The sequence below is a fragment of the Sabethes cyaneus genome, chromosome 2 (genome assembly GCF_943734655.1).
Source record: "Sabethes cyaneus chromosome 2, idSabCyanKW18_F2, whole genome shotgun sequence".
NCBI lineage: Eukaryota > Metazoa > Arthropoda > Insecta > Diptera > Culicidae > Sabethes > Sabethes cyaneus.
Window position 1 is genome coordinate 106,051,587 of NC_071354.1, and position 21,003 is coordinate 106,072,589.

General features: G+C 39.9%; 1 protein-coding gene across 1 annotated transcript; it reads left to right on the plus strand.

The window, feature by feature from the left end:
- The first annotated feature begins 5,057 nt into the window (after nt 1–5,057).
- LOC128735816 (uncharacterized) lies at nt 5,058–11,438 on the plus strand. The gene has a single exon (XM_053830302.1). The coding sequence runs from the start codon at nt 5,058–5,060 to the stop codon at nt 11,436–11,438; it is 6,381 nt and encodes a 2,126-aa protein (XP_053686277.1).
- Nucleotides 11,439–21,003: the final 9,565 nt, after the last annotated feature.

Consider the following 21,003-nt stretch of genomic DNA (forward strand, 5'->3'; position numbering starts at 1 on the left):
CAAAAACAGTGTAACAGATTCGCGGCTTGCTATTAGTGTAGCTAGCTACGCCCTTTAGTCACGTAGATAATGGAATGAAAATAAAAAAAGAAAAATCCCTATCCCAATTCTAATGAAACAGAGACTAATTGATCACAAAATTAGTGTCTAGCGTTCAAACGTATTATACGTGAATTTTGCCGGTTAACTCCGAAAATTAATGATGAAAGGCGCGCAAGGCTCGTGATAAGAAAAATCGGTGTAAGAAGACGCAATGCACAAATATAAGATCCTGAAGCAGATTCATTCTTACACAGGTAATTTTTCAAACGAAATGAGTATGTTCGAAAGAATTTCTACCGAGACTTCTAGTCTGACTTACTACAACAAGTACTCTACAATTATCCCTCCCGAGGGAAATCAACTGCAGCCAGGAGACTTGGACAAGCTAGTCATCTCTAATCATCTAAAATTATTCTCATAAAATTAATCAATAATCTCAGATTATAGCTTGGTTCGACCCATGCACCTTCCAGCATTGGACAAAAGGTAGGAGTCACAAAACCAACTTGTTAAGCATAGCTACCTATTATCCCCCCTTGCTTTCCACTCTTTCCCCTCCATTCCCAAAAAAATCCTTCTTCATTACTTTCCCTTACCGTCCCTTCATCAATTGGAGAACCAACGTTTCAAAAAAATATCTAAAATTAAATAAAAAGAAAACTTATCCAATTTAATTCTACTATGTATATTTTATTCACGACAGATACGTATTTCGCCTACGACTTGCAGGCTTCCTCAGTGTCTGTTTTCGAACTGCCGATGTTTGTTTGGATTGAAAACAGACACTGAGGAAGCCTGCAAGTCGTAAGCGAAATACGAAATACGAGGCGAAAAATCTGTCGTGAATAAAATATACATAGTAGAATTAAATTGGATAAGCTTTCTTTTTATTTAATTTTAGGTTTCGTATTCTACTAAGACGCTCCAAAAACTTCAATCTCTAATCATGTAATTGTTAGCTGTTTCCTGTATACTTGATAACTCTAAGGAGATGTTTCAAAACAAGTTAAATAAATCATCCACCAATCGGCCTTTTTAAGAGCCACAGAATAATGTTTGAAAATGTCTTTATTATTTAGTTCAATTTCACTAAAATTAATTTATCAAGTTACAAAGCTTTCCAAAAACTAATGAATCAAAAATGTTCATTTACGTTCATGCAACAGAGACTTACGTAGTCCTACGTCAACCATGCGATCGTGTCTTGTGAACAACCCCTCTGGTTTTTTTACTGTGAAATTGTAAAAATTATACAAAATTTCAAATACAAACCCAATTCTTCCCGCTTTGCCAGGCATCATAAATTACCAAGAGTGTAAGCAGTGTGTTGGTTTAGTAACCTTTTCTTTAGTGTAGTAAAGTATTCTTGAACTATATATAAGGGCAATTTCATAATTCCTCTTCTGTTGAGTACCCTTACCACTGCTTTTATTATTATGAACTATTAGCTGACCAGACAAACTTCGTATTGCACCAATTAAACTATGTTGTACATAAATCGTGAAGCTCGGATGACCTTTGTCACAATCACGAGTTTTACAAGTTTCTGGGGGAGTTCATGGCTGTTTCAATATACAAATTTTCCACACAGTAAATTAGAAAACAACTACTAACATGGTTTTCCGCGAAACAATATTTTCCGCCAAATGGTTTTCCGCGAAATGGTTCTTTCCGCCAAACGGTTTTCCGCAGAATAGTCCTTTCCGCGAAAGGGTTTTCGGCGTTTTGGTACATTCCGCGAAATAGTACTTTCCGCGAAAATGTTTTCCGCGAAATGGTATTCCGCGAATCGGTACTCCGCGATATGGTCTTCGGCGAAATGTTATACATCCTACTTAGCCTGATAAAATAAAGCGGATGGCATTTAAATATTCGCCATCATTACAAACCATTTCGCCGAATACCATTTTGCGGAACACCTATTCTCGGTTGACCATAACGCGGAATGTAGAGTTTCGCAGAATACCATTTCGCGAAAAACCATACCCGAGATGTACCATTTCACGGAAACATTTCGCAGGGGTGACCCAACTGAAGGAAAGTAATAGAGGTCAGAAGATCTAGGAAAATAAATAGATAGAGGTGATATCTACGGGAGGCTGCCCCCCGCAGTGGCCGGCGCTTCCGACAGCAGGTCGCCGGCAACACTCGCGGCCTGTGTCCGTCTCGCCCTGAATCATCTAATGTTACTATTGATAGTTTCTGGTGATCTTGTTATTGACTAATGTTTTATGAAAGAGTCTAAAATTTCTCGAGATCGATTAGTTTTCGAGTTACGCAAAAATTTCTCTTGTTATTTGTATTTGTATTGTCCTTATCTCCCTACCACAGGGGTGAGGGGTCTCAAACGATCATAAAAAAATTCCTGCCTCCAAATTTGGTTCCATTTGCTTGATTTGCGAGTTATGAGGAAATTTGTATTTAATTTGTATGGAAGCCCCTCCTCTTAAAGGGGAGAGGGGTCATAATTCTAAAGAGGGGAGGGGTCTCAATTCACCATAGAAAAAATTCTTGTCTCCAAAAACACCCACATGTAAATTTTTTTCCATTTGCTTGATTAGTTCTCGAGTTAAGCAGAAATTTGTGTTTCATTTGTATGGGAGCCCCCCGTCTTAGTGGGGGGAGGAGTCTAACCATCATAAGAACCTTCCCTGGCCCAAAAACCCCTACATGCATTTTTCACGTCGATCGGTTCAGTAGTTTTCGATTCTATAAGGACCATACGGGCAGACAGTCAGAAATCAATTTTTATATGTATAGATTTGTATGGGAGTCCCCCCTCTTAGTGGGGGGAGGGGTCTCTAACCATAATAAGTACCTTCCCTTGCCCCAAAAACCATTATATGCAAATTTTCACGCCGATCGGTTCAGTAGTTTTCGATTCTATAAGGAACATTCGGACAGACAGACAGACAGACAGACAGACAGACAGAAATCCATTTTTATAGGTATAGAAGATTGTGGCAAGCTTACCTGTCATTGATTGAGCATCACATCTGTGATTTTTGCAGATTTTTATGATAATAATTAGTTTCGGAGTAAATGCGAAAAATGAAATACACTCTACCCGTCGTTACTACTGATTCAAGATGGCATCTAATGATCTGAAAAGGGTCTAGCCGGGTTTCCATACAAAAAATGCCCTCGAACCTAATTAAATTATGCAATGATTCAAACAAAGTACTTGACCTGAGGAGCATTTTGGCAAATTTTCAGATCATTAGACGCCATCTTGAATCAGTAATGGCGGCTAGAGTGAATTTCATTTTTCGCAGTTTACTCCGAAACCAATTATCATAAAAATTTGAAAAAAATCACAGATGTTATACTCACTGCAGAACACATTTCCATTGTTTTTTGGAAATTTTCCGATGCGAATATCACAGTAAAAAAATCGAAAAAGTTTTCAAGAGCTTTTTTTCCAGTGTTCCAAAGATGGCGCCGCTTATTTTTTTCTATCAAAAAATTGTTCAATCAAATGTATAAATAACAGGTTTTTTTTAGATTTTTAGAAAATGTGGATGGCGGTCAAATTTTCTTTTGAAAAGTTCAATATTAAAATTGCTCTTATATGTAGTTCAGGAATACGTCAATAGGTACTAAACCAACACACTGCCTACACTACTGATAATTTATGATGGCTGGCAGTACTTTTGAAATAAGAGTTGTGTTTGTTTTTGAAATTTTATGTAATTTTTTCAATTTCACAGTAAAAAAAATTGAAAAAATTACAAAAATATTAATGAACATTTCTTTCATAAATAATAACTTGAAAGAATATTTATTCTAAACTTTTAACGAGCATGCGAGTACTGTAGTATATCAGTGTCCATTTGCAAATTCGTAATGTTTCTTAATGCTCTAATAACCTTTTGAATGTAGTGCGAGTTGATTTTTGGTGCAACAGTACCCGCCCTGTTAGACTTCGAAGCCGGTTATTAGGACTATTACAACGATCCCACTGACTCTAGCAGTACCGCCCAACCGAGATTCGAACATACGACGGCTGGCTTGTTAGACCCGTATCGTACCTGCAAACTAACTGTTTCTATTTTGACGTAGGACTACGTCTTTGTTTACTATACTGGGAGTGGGTAGCACTTTGTGAAAAAGAAAATAGAAGTGTAACTGTTAGTTGCGCCCTGTCGAAATGATATGCGACTGCACCCATCTCCAATCTACGCCACTGACAGATCAACCACACCAGTCAGCATGCAAGGGATCGTCCCGCGATCGAAGGGCAATGCGGACTCGTCTGTCCGATCTCGACGTACAATAGAGGAGAATAAAAACAAACCTGTGCTAGATCAGTGTGCTGTTAGCGGCGATTTCTTAAATCTACTTAAAATTATTCTTAATCTACTTAATCTATCTTAAAGTTACTGTGAAAATAGTTGAAAGTAATGCTTAACCTATTTGCTTATATTATCTTACTTACGAGTAGCCTTAATTGCTAAACTTGAACGCTAAACGGTGAGAAAATTAGTGAAATATTATAACTATTATTCCTAACCTATTGTTCTTAATAACTAGTGTATAGATTGTAGTAGGTCAGCTTTGTGGCATCTATAAGTGTAGTTAATCTGCAATTTAGAAGAAGGTGAGCGAAACATGACTTAAAGCTAAAGCATAATCTTAAATCTATATATGCGAACAGGTGTGACTACGGCTAGTAAATACTCAGCGTTGATTAAGATTTCGTGTCGTGCTACCACCGTCGATAGGTGAGATATTGTACTCAAAATCAGTGGTCTACAATGATTAAAACATACTTAATTCTATAGATTCGAAACATACAAACATTATACTGGCTCCCCAGATTGTTAAAGCCTGAGTCAGCGAGAAACACTTAAAGTAAGTCTTACATACTACTTATAATAACTTAGCCTAACAAAATATACGTTCCATAGGAATTTTATAACTTCCGTTCGCGAAATACACCAATTGCTGTTCGAGGTTCATAAAATTATTGTTTCATTGTCGCTGGGCTTAACAATTTATAAAATTCTTTAAATATGTCGAGGAAGTCGACTCGTTCTGGCAATGCATTCGATGTGCCCGCACCAGGAATGGTAGAGGAAATAGGAGATAATCCCGTTACCGGAGCCGTGACGAGCACTGCAGATGGTACGCCGTCCGTCGTCGTTGTTTCCCCTCCTAACTCTGTAAAGCAGGTAAATGCTGACGTTGCCAATAGTAATAAAAATCCTCTACAAACTAAGACGACTACGAAAGGCACTGTCAATTATGGCAAAAACGCCGCCGGTACCGCGATCGAAGTCAGGCGCAATCCAGTCCGCGACGTTCGTAGAAATCGGGATTGCCAGTGTCAGTTGTGTGAAGAGCGTGATAACGAAGAAATGGTGCAGTGTGATGGTTGCGACCGATGGTATCACTTTGTCTGTGTGCACGTTTCGGAAGACATCGCAAATGTCAGCTGGGTCTGTCCGAACTGTAAGGAGGCAAGCGTCCCTCCCACTGATACTATCAATGCGTCGAACGAGCAGCAGAGACCAAATCCACCCCCAAAGAAGACGTTATCAGTACACTCGAAGAGCAAGGCTAGCTCTAGGAACAGTGAAGCTAAAAGGATTAAGGCACTCGAACTAAAGAAGCTTGAGGAGGAGCTCGAGTTGGAGAAGCGGTTTCTCCAAAAGAAATACCAGTTATTGAAGGCTCATGGCAGTGAGACTTCTACGGAAGCTGGCGACGTCGAAGACAACGTATCCAAGGTCGAGCAGTGGTTAACAGATACCGAACGTCACGGTGAAGATTCCGGATTAGTAGAAGATGAGACAAATGAGCAAATACCAAATGCAACGGGAAAACCCGAGGAGCACCACGCTTCGGATGTCATCCGTCAACAGCAAAATCCATCGATCCTTCGTAATAACCAACTCGCTAACCATCAACGGAGTGGTTCGTTTTCACAGCCTGTGCTACGGGCCGGCCAACCGAACGTTCAACCGTTTAATCAAGGTAGTCAGTACAATCGTACCCTGCACGGTTCCCATTCCCTGAGTGTTGCGCAAACGCGATTTACTGAAGCCGGTCCGCAGATACAGCAGACGGAAATTCAACAGTCGGAGAGTTACACTCCACGTGCCAACGATGTGGCAACGGTCAGACCAGCGATGATACCGAATGGTTGCAATCAGCAATGTTATCAAAATGTTCGAGAAACAAGATCCGGAGCGAGGGTTTCGCATGCACCTGCAATTAATACAGCCTCATCGAATAGCCACGCCAGGACGTCTTTCGTCCCTTCGATGAATCTAGGCACGTTGGAGGAAGGAAACCATTTCATTCCAGGTCAGCGTTCGACTCCGCTTCGATCGGGACGTCCGGAATCGGACCTTCAAACTACAACCCACCAGGAAACAGTTTGTATTCTAAACCGGAGTCAAATTGCAGCTCGTCAGGCGGTGTCCAAGGATCTCCCCGAGTTCAATGGAACATTAGAAGAGTGGCCCTTATTCTATTCCATGTTTAACTCATCTACGCAGATGTGCGGATTCACGGACGAGGAAAATATGCTAAGGCTGCGCAAATGCCTAAAGGGGAAAGCGTTGGAAGCGGTAAGGTGCGAGCTACTCCATCCGTCGAACGTAGTAGACGTATTGTGTACACTGAAAATGCTCTACGGTCGTCCGGAGGCCATCGTACAGTCAATCGTTAAGAAGATCAGAAGTATGGCTCCACCGAACATGGAGAAGCTTGAGACGGTGGTAAGCTTTGCACTAGCAGTGAAGAATATGGTTGCTACAATCAAAGCATGTGGAATCGACGACTTTATCTACAATTCGTCTCTTCGATGCGAGCTAGTGGAGCGGTTGCCGTCATCACTAAGATTAGACTGGGCGAGGTATACGCGAAACGCAACGAACCAAAATCTCGCTACTTTTAGCAGCTGGTTGTATACAGTAGCGGAAGATGCAAGCGCAGTCGTAGGGGATATCGGAAGGGATCAACGAACTCGGAGTTTCAAGAAAGATGGGTTTCTGAACTTCCATTCTGAGTCAACATCGAAAACTTCAAAACCAATCGAGGCACCCGGAAAGCATGGACCGTCTCTCTCAAAGCATTCGGTCAAGGAACAGTGCATAGTGTGCAAGGGAGATTGTCCGATGGTAGCAAAATGCAGCACTTTCGCAGGATTAAGTTACGACTCAAAATGGGCGACAGTGAAGGAATGCAAGCTTTGTCGAAAGTGCCTTCGAAAGCACAACGGTTCCTGCAAGCGACAGAAGAAGTGCGGTACGGATGAATGCACTTTCTTACATCATCCACTACTCCACAATCCGGAGAAGAATCAGAATCCGAGATCATCGACATCGTATCCTTCAACGACAACGCCCTCTCAAATGAGTGCATCAGATCCGAGCTGCAATGTTCACCAGGGTCAGTCCGCTGTTTTATTCCGCATTGTACCAGTCATCCTTTATGGACCAAAAAATACTGTACATACTTACGCGTTCATCGATGATGGATCCGAGCTAACGTTAATGGATCAAGACTTAGCAAACGAGCTAGGCGTTGAAGGCCCGAGAAAGTCTTTGTGCTTGAAGTGGACCGGTGGAACCCGCAAGGTTGAAGATGGATCCCAGCAAGTAAATCTGCAGATATCCGGTACACAAGGCTCAAAGAAATATGAACTACGTGGCGTGTACACAATGTCCTACCTTCAAATCCGCCCGCAAACGTTAGTGTTGTCTGAGATGCAGAAGAAGTATCCACATCTGGCTGGAATACCACTTGAAGCATACCAAGACATCAGTCCACGGATCCTGATTGGCTTGGACAACGCAAAACTTGGATACGTTATTAAGAGTCGAGAGGGGAAGCAAAACGAACCGATCGCCGTGAAAACCCGCTTAGGTTGGATGGTGTACGGTAATTGTGCTGGTAAGAAAGAAGCGGCGGGGTACTTGAATCATCATAGTGTACAAACGTGTGAATGCAACCACGAGCACGACGAGAGTCTCCACAAGGCGATGAAGTCATACTTTGCGCTAGATAGCCTCGGAATCGTGAAACCGAGCCAGCTTCTGCTTTCGCAAGAAGAACAACGAGCCCAGACATTATTGAAGTCACTCACAGTCCTTAGAGAAAATCGCTACATGTGCGGTCTTCTATGGAAGTACGAGAATGTCCGTCTTCCAGACAGTAAGACAATGGCCCTCCGTCGATGGAAATGCCTTCAAAACAGAATGAACAAAGACCCGGGTTTAGCAGAGGCACTCAAGACTAAAATGCAGGAACACATCAGCAAAGGTTACGTCAGAAAGCTATCCTCAGAGGAGCTCCGTGAGCCACATTCAAAGGTGTGGTACCTTCCGATATTCGCGGTAGTAAATCCGAACAAACCGGCCAAGATTCGGCTAGTGTGGGATGCTGCAGCCACAGCCCACAATATTTCCCTCAACTCTGTCCTCCTAAAAGGCCCTGACCAGCTCGCGTCGCTCCTGTCCGTACTTATCGGTTTCCGAGAGTATAAAGTAGCGGTTTGCGGAGACATAAGAGAAATGTTCCACCAGATTCTAATGCTGCCCGAGGACCAACATTGTCAACGATTTTTCTGGCAGGAGGGAAGCGAAGCAGAACCTGGCGTGTACGTCGTTCAGGTGATGACGTTCGGGGCCAGCTGCTCCCCGAGTATTGCGCAGCATGTGAAGAACACCAATGCGAAGCGATTTGAGAGGGATTACCCGGTTGCTGTCGACGCCATAACCAAACGACACTATGTCGACGACATGCTGATTAGCACGGAGACGGAAGAGGAAGCCTTGAAGCTTGCGGAGGATGTAAAGAAAATTCATGCAAAGGGCGGGTTCGAAATAAGAAATTGGATTTCGAACTCTAAAAAGGTTCAAACAACTCTCAACGGTGAAGCAGCCGAGGCGAAAAACCTGGATATTGGAGAGGAAGCCAAAACGGAGAAAGTGCTCGGGATGTGGTGGAGCACCGTGACAGACTGTTACACGTACAAGATGTCATCTCGATATGATGAAGCTCTTCTGTCCGGAACCCGTCGGCCTACAAAAAGAGAGGTTCTCCGAGTGTTAATGATGGTGTACGACCCGTTGGGGTTTATATCGCATCTGTTGATGTTCCTGAAGGTGCTTCTACAAGAAATTTGGAGAACATCGACCGGCTGGGATGATCCGATCCAGAATGCACAATTCGAAAAATGGTCGACGTGGCTGGCGGTTTTTCCGCAGATAACCTCCGTCGAGGTTCCTCGATGCTATCGATTGTTAACCTCTGTTCAAGCAGAAGTAGAGATGCACACGTTTGTTGACGCCAGTGAGAACGGTTTCGCAGCTGTTGTATACCTTAGATTCCAGGAGGGATGTGTGATCGAATGTGCCTTGGCAGGAGCTAAAACTAGAGTAGCCCCACTAAAGTTTCTCTCAATCCCACGATCTGAGCTTCAAGCAGCTCTGCTCGGCGTACGCCTTTCCGATACCATCCTCAAGTCTCTAACCATCAAGGTCTCGAGGCGTGTCTTTTGGACGGATTCCAAGGACGTGCTCTGCTGGATAAAGTCGGACCACCGACGTTACAGTCAGTTTGTTGCCTTTCGAGTAAGTGAGATCCTCGAAACCACGGAGATTAGCGAGTGGCGCTGGGTCCCAACAAAGCAAAACGCTGCTGACGATGGAACCAAGTGGGCACGAAACCCAGATCTATCCGCTGATAGTCGCTGGTTTAGAGGACCAGAATTCCTTCGACAAGAAAAACAGCAGTGGCCTGTTACGCCAAGCTTCGGAAAAACCACCGACGAGGAATTACGCCCACACCTGCTGTTCCACGCGTCGGTAACAAAGTTAGTTATAGATCCACAGGCCTTTTCTAAGTGGATCTCTCTCCTTCGTCGCACAGCCTACATTTTCCGCTACGTTGACAACCTTAAACGTTCCAACAGAAAGGAACATCGCGTCTGTGGGCCACTGAAGCAGCAAGAACTGTCTAAAGCTGAAAACTACTTGTTCCGCCTGGCGCAGTCAGAAGGTTACCCTGATGAAGTCGCTACGCTAGTGGCGGGCTACGGTGTAAAGAGTCCGAAAGGAAAGAGCATTCGGAATAATCCACTCTTCCGCAGTGCCTTTCTGGACGAAAATGGAATCGTTCGAATCCGAGGTCGCACCAAAGCGTGCGTATTTGCTGATCGTGATGCCACTGAACCCATCATTCTTCCTCGTCACCATCAAGTCACACGATTGATCATCACGGACGCGCACGATCGATTCCAACACCAGAACCACAACACGATCATGAACGAGCTTCTGCAGCGCTACCGTATTCCTCGCTTGAAAGCGACCTACCACACTCTTCGGAAGAGCTGTCAACACTGCAAGAACTACGCGGCGAAACCACAACCACCGGCGATGGGCGACCTTCCACAGGCACGCCTGGCTGCATTTAGCCGTCCCTTTACGTACATGGGGGTGGATTACTTCGGTCCGATACTAGTCTCGGTAGGCAGACACTCTGAAAAACGGTGGGGAGTTCTTGCCACTTGCTTGACCACACGCGCCATCTATCTGCAAATCGCTCACACACTGTCCACCAACTCCTGCATAATGGCAATCCGGAACGTCATGGTTAGGAGGGGAGTTCCCGCTGTTATATATAGTGACAATGGAACTAACTTCCAAGGTACCAGCAAGGAACTTAAGGCAGCCATTGGACTGCTCGACCAAGACAAACTAGCGAGAGAGTTCACCACAACTCGTACCCAATGGACCTTCATACCCCCGGCTTCACCACACATGGGGGGAGCCTGGGAACGACTGATCCGTAGTGTAAAACAAAATCTAGCCAAGCTACAATCGTGCAGACTACCAACCGACGAAGTGCTGCTGAACGCGATGGCAGAGATCGAAAATATTGTCAACTCTCGACCGTTGACCGAGATTCCCGTAGACGGCGATGAGTCGCCCGTACTGACACCTAACGACTTCCTGTTGGGGTCAGCAAATGGCCTAAGGTCTTGGGTTCCCTTCGATGATAGTCCGTTAACGCAGAAGAACTGTTGGATACAATCTCAAATTATGGCTGACCAATTCTGGAAACGTTGGGTACGCGACTACATGCCCACGATCACCCGTCGAACCAAATGGTTCACACCCGCTAAACCTATCGCTGTCGGTGATATCGTTGTTATAGTGGACCCGAAGTTTCATCGAAATCATTGGAAGGGAAGAGTAATTGCTACGCATCAAGCTCCAGATGGGCAGGTACGGTGGGCCACGGTGCAGTCGACATCTGGTGGAATATACGAGCGTCCAGCGGTCTCATTGGCGGTGCTCGACATAGGCGTTGGGACGAATACGCTTTCGGAGGATTCGCGCATTCCGGAGGGGACTGTTAGTTGCGCCCTGTCGAAATGATACGCGACTGCACCCATCTCCAATCTACGCCACTGACAGATCAACCACACCAGTCAGCATGCAAGGGATCGTCCCGCGATCGAAGGGCAATGCGGACTCGTCTGTCCGATCTCGACGTACAATAGAGGAGAATAAAAACAAACCTGTGCTAGATCAGTGTGCTGTTAGCGGCGATTTCTTAAATCTACTTAAAATTATTCTTAATCTACTTAATCTATCTTAAAGTTACTGTGAAAATAGTTGAAAGTAATGCTTAACCTATTTGCTTATATTATCTTACTTACGAGTAGCCTTAATTGCTAAACTTGAACGCTAAACGGTGAGAAAATTAGTGAAATATTATAACTATTATTCCTAACCTATTGTTCTTAATAACTAGTGTATAGATTGTAGTAGGTCAGCTTTGTGGCATCTATAAGTGTAGTTAATCTGCAATTTAGAAGAAGGTGAGCGAAACATGACTTAAAGCTAAAGCATAATCTTAAATCTATATATGCGAACAGGTGTGACTACGGCTAGTAAATACTCAGCGTTGATTAAGATTTCGTGTCGTGCTACCACCGTCGATAGGTGAGATATTGTACTCAAAATCAGTGGTCTACAATGATTAAAACATACTTAATTCTATAGATTCGAAACATACAAACATTATACTGGCTCCCCAGATTGTTAAAGCCTGAGTCAGCGAGAAACACTTAAAGTAAGTCTTACATACTACTTATAATAACTTAGCCTAACAAAATATACGTTCCATAGGAATTTTATAACTTCCGTTCGCGAAATACACCAATTGCTGTTCGAGGTTCATAAAATTATTGTTTCATTGTCGCTGGGCTTAACAGTAACGTTTGAATGAAAGATTTCAAATGCTAATAACTACTAAAATACTGAACAAAACTGAACAATTTATATGTCGTTGAAAAAATGACCAGCAATTTTATGGGAACGTAAGAGACCAATTTTAAGGAGGGAATAAGAAGGGGGCTCCAATGCAAATGAGAGACAAATTTCCTCAAAACTCGAGAACTAATTAAGCAAATGGAACCTAATTTGGCATGTGGAAGTTTCAGAAGGCAGGATTTTTTTTCTATGGTGTATTGAGACCCTTTCCTTGTCTAAGAGGCAGGGGGGGCTCCCATACACATACAAATGAGTGGGTCAGAAGGAAAGGGGTGTAAGTGACAAAAAGTAAATTTCAAGAAAATCAGCTCCAAAGTTAACATCATCTAGAAAATTCGTCAGGTCAAATAATACAAAACTAATGACGCACTATGGTTGTGTTAACATTTCTTTAATAAAATCTATTGAAATCTTAGAAAAGCACTTTGATTTTCGGATTTTATAAGAAATTTTTGAAAATGTTATTTGCACTTACACCCCTTTCCTTCCAAGTTATGCACTTGTATCCCTTTCATTCCAAGCGATTATAAGGAATTACTACTTAGAGTGAAAAAGGTGCAAGTGCATATCTTGGAATCATATTATAATCATCTTCAATGAAAGGTAGGTAAGCGGGCAGGCGGTAGCAGTTCAGGATTTTCTCGCTACGTGGTGCTAGTGCATATGTAATATTCTTGTATAGTCTGTATCTTATGCTACTGACTATTTAGAAAGTTGCAATCTTCGGGAAGGTTGTTCAAATGACTGTCATCTCGGAGATGGGACTGAAAATAGTTCAGAATATTCTCAACGTGCGGCGCTAGTGTATATGCGAGCTCGTTTTATTTGCTATAGCTTATAATCCATGTAACCTCAGCTATTACTTTCTTAGGGAAAGTTGTTAAGTAATAGCAACCTTGCAGATGGTATCGAAAATAGTGCAGAATTGTCTCACTACGTGGCATTACTGTATATGTAATATTACTGTATAGGCTGTAACTTACACTACTGATTACTTAGAAAGGAATGGTCTTCGAGAAGGTTACACAAGTGACTGTCACCTTCAAGATGGTATGGACAATAGTTCAGAATTTTCTCATCGGTCGGCTCTAGCGTATATTCGTATACTTTATATATCATGATACGAGTAACCAAAAGTATTACTTTCTTCGGGAAAATTGTTTGAGTAATAGCAGCCTGGCCGATAGTATGTAAAGTTGTTTTACTTGATTAAAAAAATCACATCACAGGGGGGGGGGGGGGCCCTTCAGTTGCCTCACATCGGAAGGACAAAAACTTCATAAAATATAAATAATGGCATAACTTGAGAACGGCTGGGCCTAAAAAAAAGTTAAAGTGATATAAAATGATAATGCGTATCATTTGATTTTGTTCTGGTTTTTCAAAAAAAGTAAAATTAGGGTATTTTTGAAAAATTTATCAGATTTAAAAAAAACGAAAGACATTTTAGAACATGTTTTAAGCTATCTTTAATAAAAATGAGATAAATCTGAGGGAAAATGTTTTGATAATTCAAGTTTAATGATTTTTGTCTTGATTTTGAAAAGTTTTTTCTTTCAGTGTATTTTTTTCCGAAAATATTCTTAATTTTCTATAACTTTTCCGTTGACGTAATTTTTAACAAAGAAGTGGTTTCCGAGATACGATATTTTAAAAAAATCGCATTTATAAATACGCCCTTTTGAAAAGTTACTCTTGACGAAAATAATTAAGCTTCGTGGAAAATGAATCCTTGTGTGGCATCTAACATATCAGCAAATTTTCATTTCAATAAAAAATATTCGAGACAAACCGTTTTGTTAGTTGGGCTAGAATTGCTCAGATAGTGCACTTACACCCCTTTCCTTCCAAACGAAAACCAACTTTTATTTTGCTCGTTTTGTTCATGTTTTTAAAAAAGTCATTAAACGGTAAAATTTTGACGTGAATTTTCTGGTATGCATAAAACCGTACTCAAAGTATCGTTTCCTACCATTATCTCGATTTTTTCAATTTTGTCACTTACACCCCTTTCCTTCTCACCCCCTCAAATGAAATACAAATTTCCTCATAACTCTAGAACTGATCAAGCAAATGGAACCAAATTTGGCATGTGGGGGTTTTTGGAGGTAAGAATTCTTTCCATGGTGTACTGAGATCCCTTCCCCTTCTAAGAAGGGGGGGGGGGAATTCCACACAAATGAAACACAAATTTCCTCAAAACTCGAGAACTAATTAACCTTTACGTCCCCGACATGATGGTATATGCAGTTACATTTTTGGCTCTATCTTCACTTATTTTCATTCGATTTTTATGCAATTAGTCTTAAAAGAACCATAATAGATTGACCTTTAATGGAAAAATAAGCTTATAAATTTTGGTTCCATTTTCCCGGAGATATTCTAGATCGCAGTGGGATTTTTTTGACGTCATAAGTAGCATGTGAAGTAAAACTAGAAATCTGCTTAACAGAGTGCGCAAAAGTTATCCATTTTATTTGTGGTCAATAAGAACGAATCTTTCACTATTCTGTAGAGCGAAACTTTATGTCCCACACTCCGGAACATCTGGTATCGGTTCTACCGGAACTGAAAACTGACCGTTTGAAAATCTCTTCAGTAATATGGCAAAAGGGGTATCAAATCAAAGGATTTTCAACGTAAGTTCTTGGGTAGACTTTAGGATGCATTTTGAGTTGGTCTGGACATTCCGGAATATCCGTTATCGGTTCTACCAGAACTCAAAATTGACCATTTTGACTTTTCATCAGAAATATTGCAAATGGGGTATCAAATTAAAGGATTTTTCAACGCGAGTTATTGCGTGGACTCAGATGGATGGATGTATTTTGACCCGATCTGGACATTCCGTAATATCCGTTGTTGATTCTACCGGAACTGAAAATTGGCCATTTTTAATTTTCTTCAGTAATGGCACAAGGGGTATCAAATCACAGAAACCGCCCAAGAACTCATGTTGAAAATTTCGCGATTTGATATATTCCCAAAGAAAATTCAAACAGGCCAATTTTGAGTTCCGGTAGAACCGACAACGGATATTCCGAAATGTCTAGATCTGGTCAATATACTTCCAAAAGTCCACCTAAGAACTCGCGTTGGAAAATCCTTTGATTTGATACCATATTTGCCATATTTCTGATGGAAACTCAAAACGGCCAATTTTGAGTTCCGGTAGAACCGACAACTGATATTTCGGAATGTCCAGATCGGGTCAAAATACATCCAATAGTCCACGCATGGACTCGCGTTGAAAAATCCTTTGGTTTGATACCCCATTTGCCATATTACAGAAGAGTATTCAAAATGGCCAATTTTCAATTCCGGTAGAACCGATACCGAATGTTCCGGATTGTGGGACATTAACTTGCGCTCTACAGGATAGTGTAAGATTAATTCTTATTGACCACAAATGAAATGGATAACTTTTGCGCACTATGTTAAGCAGATTTCTAGTTTTATTTCATATGCTGCTTATGACGGCAAAAAAATCCCACTGCGATCTGGAATATCTCCGGGAAAATGGAACCAAAATCTATTAGCTTTTTTTTCGTTAAAGGCCAATCTAATGTGGTTCTTTTAAGACTAATTGCATAAAAATCGGATTTAATTAAGTGGAGATATAGCGAAAAGTGTAACTGCAAGTACCATCATTTTTGATGTCGGGGACGTAAAGGTTAAACGAACGGAACCAGAAATGCAGTTAACATTAGTTTTTGATCTAATGATCTGATATAGTCCTACGTCACCCTTTCGTACAACCCTTAGGGCTGTATACCTTGTAGTTTTTGCTTAGTTTTATTGTAGAGATTAAGCAAATAGGTGAATTGGGCAACACTCTCCAGGGTTACCAGGGTTACCAGGCGATTTTTCGAAAAGTCTTCACGAATCAAGAAAAAATGTCTTCATTTGTCTTCTTCCGGGTTTCCGCCCATTTAAATTGCATGGTGAAGACATGTCTTCAAGTAAAGACATTTCAAAATAAATTCTTAAAAATGTCCTCAAAATGAAGACATGTCTTCACTTCTGGCATCTCTGCTCTCCTATAGAGTAAGCGATATTTAATGTGCTGAAACAGAAAAAATAGTTTAATTAACTTTGAAGACAAAATTTAATTTTTTAACCATCTTTTTTTCTCAAGCTGTGTTTTTGGTTTACAAAGTTCAAAAATTACAAAAGTCTTTCCACGACGTAAAAAAACAAAAAAAAGTTTGTTACAATACGTCAACTAGTTACAGAGAAAAGAGTACATAAAGTTTGAAAATACTGTTTTTATAGGAGCAACGTTTTATTACGACGAGTTTATGCGGTCTGGTATCTACTTCCCGTGGTCAGATCATTACAAATTTTTTATCAAAATAAGTGAAAAAGTCTGTACAATCGGAATCTGAAATAAACAAATGTGATATTTTTCAAAAATTTTGGTCATTTGTGTTCCCCTAAACTACCCAGCTCCTTTTGTACACGCTTTACTATGCATTTTATTTACTTTTTTACTTTTTTACGTTTACTTTTTTACGAGTGAATTATTTTGAAAAAAGTTTTGGCTATCATTAATTTAAGAAATGGTTTAGCAAAGTAATTTAAAAATTGTATTAGTTGCGAATCAATATATTTGCGCGTAATATATATTTTTTTCATTAAGTGTACTCTGTAGTTGTGATTGATTAAACAGAAACGAAATAATAATCTTTTATACCTAAAAATTGAATTTCTGAATTTCTGGAAATTAAATAAAAAGAAAACTTATCCAATTTAATTATACTATGTATATTTTATTCTTAACAGATACGTGTTTCGCATACGACTTGCAGGCTTCCTTAGTGTCTGTTTTCGAACTTCGAATTTATGGAAGGAATTTCTGGCGTTAGATTAGTTTTTGAGTTACGCAACAATTTCTGTTTTATTTGTATGAAAGTCATTATCCCTCTACAAAAAGGGTGAGGAAAATCAAACCATCATAAAATAAATTCATGCCTCCAAAAATGCCCACATTCCAAATTTGCTTCTATTTGCTTGATCAGTTCTCGAGTTATGAGGAAATTTGCCTTTCATTTGTGTGGGAACCCCTCCTCTTAATGGGGAGAGGGGTCTCTATCCATCATAAGAACCTTCCCCGGCCCCAAAGACCCCTACATGCAAATTTTAACGCCGATCGGTTTAGTAGTTTTCGATTCTATAAGGAACATACAGACAGAACTGAAGTTTTTGGAGCGAAGTCCGAAGACTGCCCTGCCGAATATTAACACTTCCATAAAACATTAGTCAATAACAAGACCACCAAAAACTATCTATAGTAACACTAGATGATTCGGGGCGAAACGGGCGCAGGCCGCGAGTGTTGCCGGTGACCCGCCGTCGGAAGCACCGGCCATAGTGGGGTAGCAGTCGCCTCTCGGAAATCACTGTTTAGGTTTATTTGTTTTCCTAGGTATACTGACCGCTGTTACTTTCCTTCATTTGGGTCCGAACGAGCGACAGCGAGTAAGAAGAGGATCACCCCTGCGAAATTCCGAAAAAAGGTTTTCAGTCAAATAAGGTTTTTCACGAAATGGTATTCGGTGAAATGTTATACAATCTCGGCGAATATTGCTATCCGCTTTATTTTATCTCGCTAAGCATTAGGGGAGTTGTTTTCTTCTTTACTGTGCGGATAAATTGCAATTTTGTATATTAAACTACCCATGCTTTCATAGTTACGTAACTGCCAAAATTAATTATCTAAGGTTGAACTCGAGATTGTGACAAAGGTCGTCCGAGATTCGCGATTTATGCACTACACAGTATAATTTGTGGTAATACGACGTTTGTCGGGCCAGCTAGTAACCATTGTTATGCACCCGTTATGCAATGATCAATTTCTTTGAAAACTGTAAATTTAAAAGAGAAATTAGAAGAATTTTAATTGAATATGCAGTTAAGTATTGAAAAAAGATCCATTTTAATAATAATTTGAATTATAGTTACTTTCTAAGTAATACGCAATCCTATTAGCGGAATGATGTAGACCACTAGTAAGCAGATATTCATTGCATTCTGCAATTTTTCTTTATTCTATGCCCTGTGTCAATAGTTATCAGACGCGATATAAATGAAAATAGATTAAGCATTACCAACATCAAACTGGTGCGATGGAGCAGACTAAATGCCTACAACTAATTCAAGAATAAAAGAATAGTTGGCTCATTTCATGAATAACTGCATTAAGATACACAATAATATTGTATTCAGTTTCAAAAATTGTCGTACGAGATTTCAGTTTTGATAGGATTTCAGTGATCGGTGGATAAAATTGGCCGAAGATGTATTTTCAGGACATCAAATTCTTCTAGATTCACTAGATACAAATAATCAGCCGGGATTACTCGGTTGCTTTTTTCTGTAACGGAAATGAACGAAATGAAGTTGCAAAGTAAAAATTTAAAAACTTGATCTTTCGATCAATTTTTATTGTTAAACAATTGCATAATGGTTACAATTAACACAACAAAATTACTATACATTTTTTTTCATGTTTTTACTTTTGATGGTAATGCAGCGATAGAAAATTTATTAATGTTTATTAATCTTTCATCTAAACGTTACAGTTCTGTAAGCCCGTCTTTACCATCTTTAATTCTCTTGAAATTTCTTACTTTTCAATACTCTGAAATATTAGGAAATACTTGAAAACTTTTTGATATCAAGTTTAAAGTTATTCGATTTACTTTACTTTACTTTTATTGCAAACTTTTAAACTACAAAAGTTTTCTACCGAATCGATTAGCATGAAAATCTCACATTATTCGGAATCATCCGATTTAAAGAAAATGGATTCTGATTTGTTATAACAGCATTCACATCTCTTGCCATGCACATAGAAATGAAATTTGATTTAAAATTTATATAACATAAAAAGAAATATAAAATTATGGCCATGATCACTGAATTGTCGAAATAGCGATGTATGCGATAATTTCCAACATAACCATGGTTGGCTACTTTAGGAACGAGTCGTACTGGTCCGACAGCTTCCATGCACATTATCCTCCTGTGTGAATGTACGCCATACGGACTCAGTCATTGCAACGTGGTTATCCGAGGTCCATTCATTTGCTATACCTTGCCTTTGTCTTGCACTCCGCTTGGACATTGGTCAAACGGCCAGGTAATGCAAGTAAATCTTGATAGTATAGCTGCATGTACCGAGTGTCCGAGATGCGGCCTGCGCAGCAAGTTTTTTTTTTGGTTTGCTTGTGGACCGGGAACTATCTGAGAAAGGCGTGGTATTACACGATCAAGGTGACTTCTTCATTGCCTTCTTAATTGTGCTACTGCTTTGTGCAACAGCCTATTCGCTCTATGTATTGCATTTCTACCTACAACATTTATTGCAACATTTCAATGATTTACGATTTTTAATGTTTATCCAAGAATATCAAGCATGTTTTCGATAACTTTTCAATATGCACCAAAAAGCGAGAGCATAATGTGTTGTGTCTTTACAACAGTCTAAGGTTAAGGTTAATATGCTTTTTCTATTAAAATGCACACTATTCTTACTCAATCGGCGCCATTTTTAAACTTAACGATTTGTGCAGTAAACGCATTGTAATTTCCGATATGTATGTTATGGATAAGTGATTTGTTTATCACATACAGACTTTAATTTAATTAAATCGTTTTAGAGCTTTTCGTAGGCATGGTCGCTTAGTTAGTTCCCTCACATTGGAGATATGATTCTTTTTCTGTTTCAGCATAATGTAAAATATCTAATGTGCATATCAGAGACTGATAGCCAGCTTAAATAAACTTTTAATCGGGAATGATCATTTCTAGACGGTCGTCGCTTTTATACCTCATATTTCACGCACAATGATAAAGTGTTTAAAATTTACTTAAACGTAAATTCAATAGTTCACGAAGTTGCACGAAGATACGAAAGTGAAAGTTACTTAAACAAATTACGAATTTTTGAAAAAAGCGATATCTATGAAAACCAAAAAAATTTAACAAAAGTTTTCTGAAAAGAAGGAAGTCTTTGAATACTTTAAATATTATTTCCGTTCATAAGACTATGAACTATATATGTAAACAAAAGAGTCATTAAAAAGTTCACGATTTCAATCTTTCAAAGCACTGTGTACCGGTAGCGTGTATCTTGTAGCCTCGTCTGTGAAATACTGCAAAGCATCACAAATGACACGTCCATTGTGAGGTGGCATAAAATTGATTGCCTCCTCAGCCGTACACTTTAATAATGGGATATAAGTATAGTGGAATATTATAAGACTAACATACCAATGAACTTGAAATGATTTTTTAAGAGCTGCTATTGTGAATATTTTAGAACTTGAAGATTCCACTGAAGATTGATATCGAAACCTAATATGCATAGGTTTAAAAGTTACCGATTTCGCTATTCTGCAAGAATTGAATCAGAATGGGATATACTTTTTTGTCGGGATTGGTATAAATCGACGATAACTTCAATTATATCGTGAAGTGAGTAAGAAATAGATAATGGTTATGATGGTTTAGCTTTGTCTGTTGTCCAGTAGAGTATGAACAATTTTCGCTCATGAAATATGCCCCCCTTCTTTCTTTCTCCCTTCTCGTAAAAGAAGTTATATCTGCCAAGCTTAATATTGTTTAGAATGCAATTTTTGCACCCATTAGAGAAGAAAAT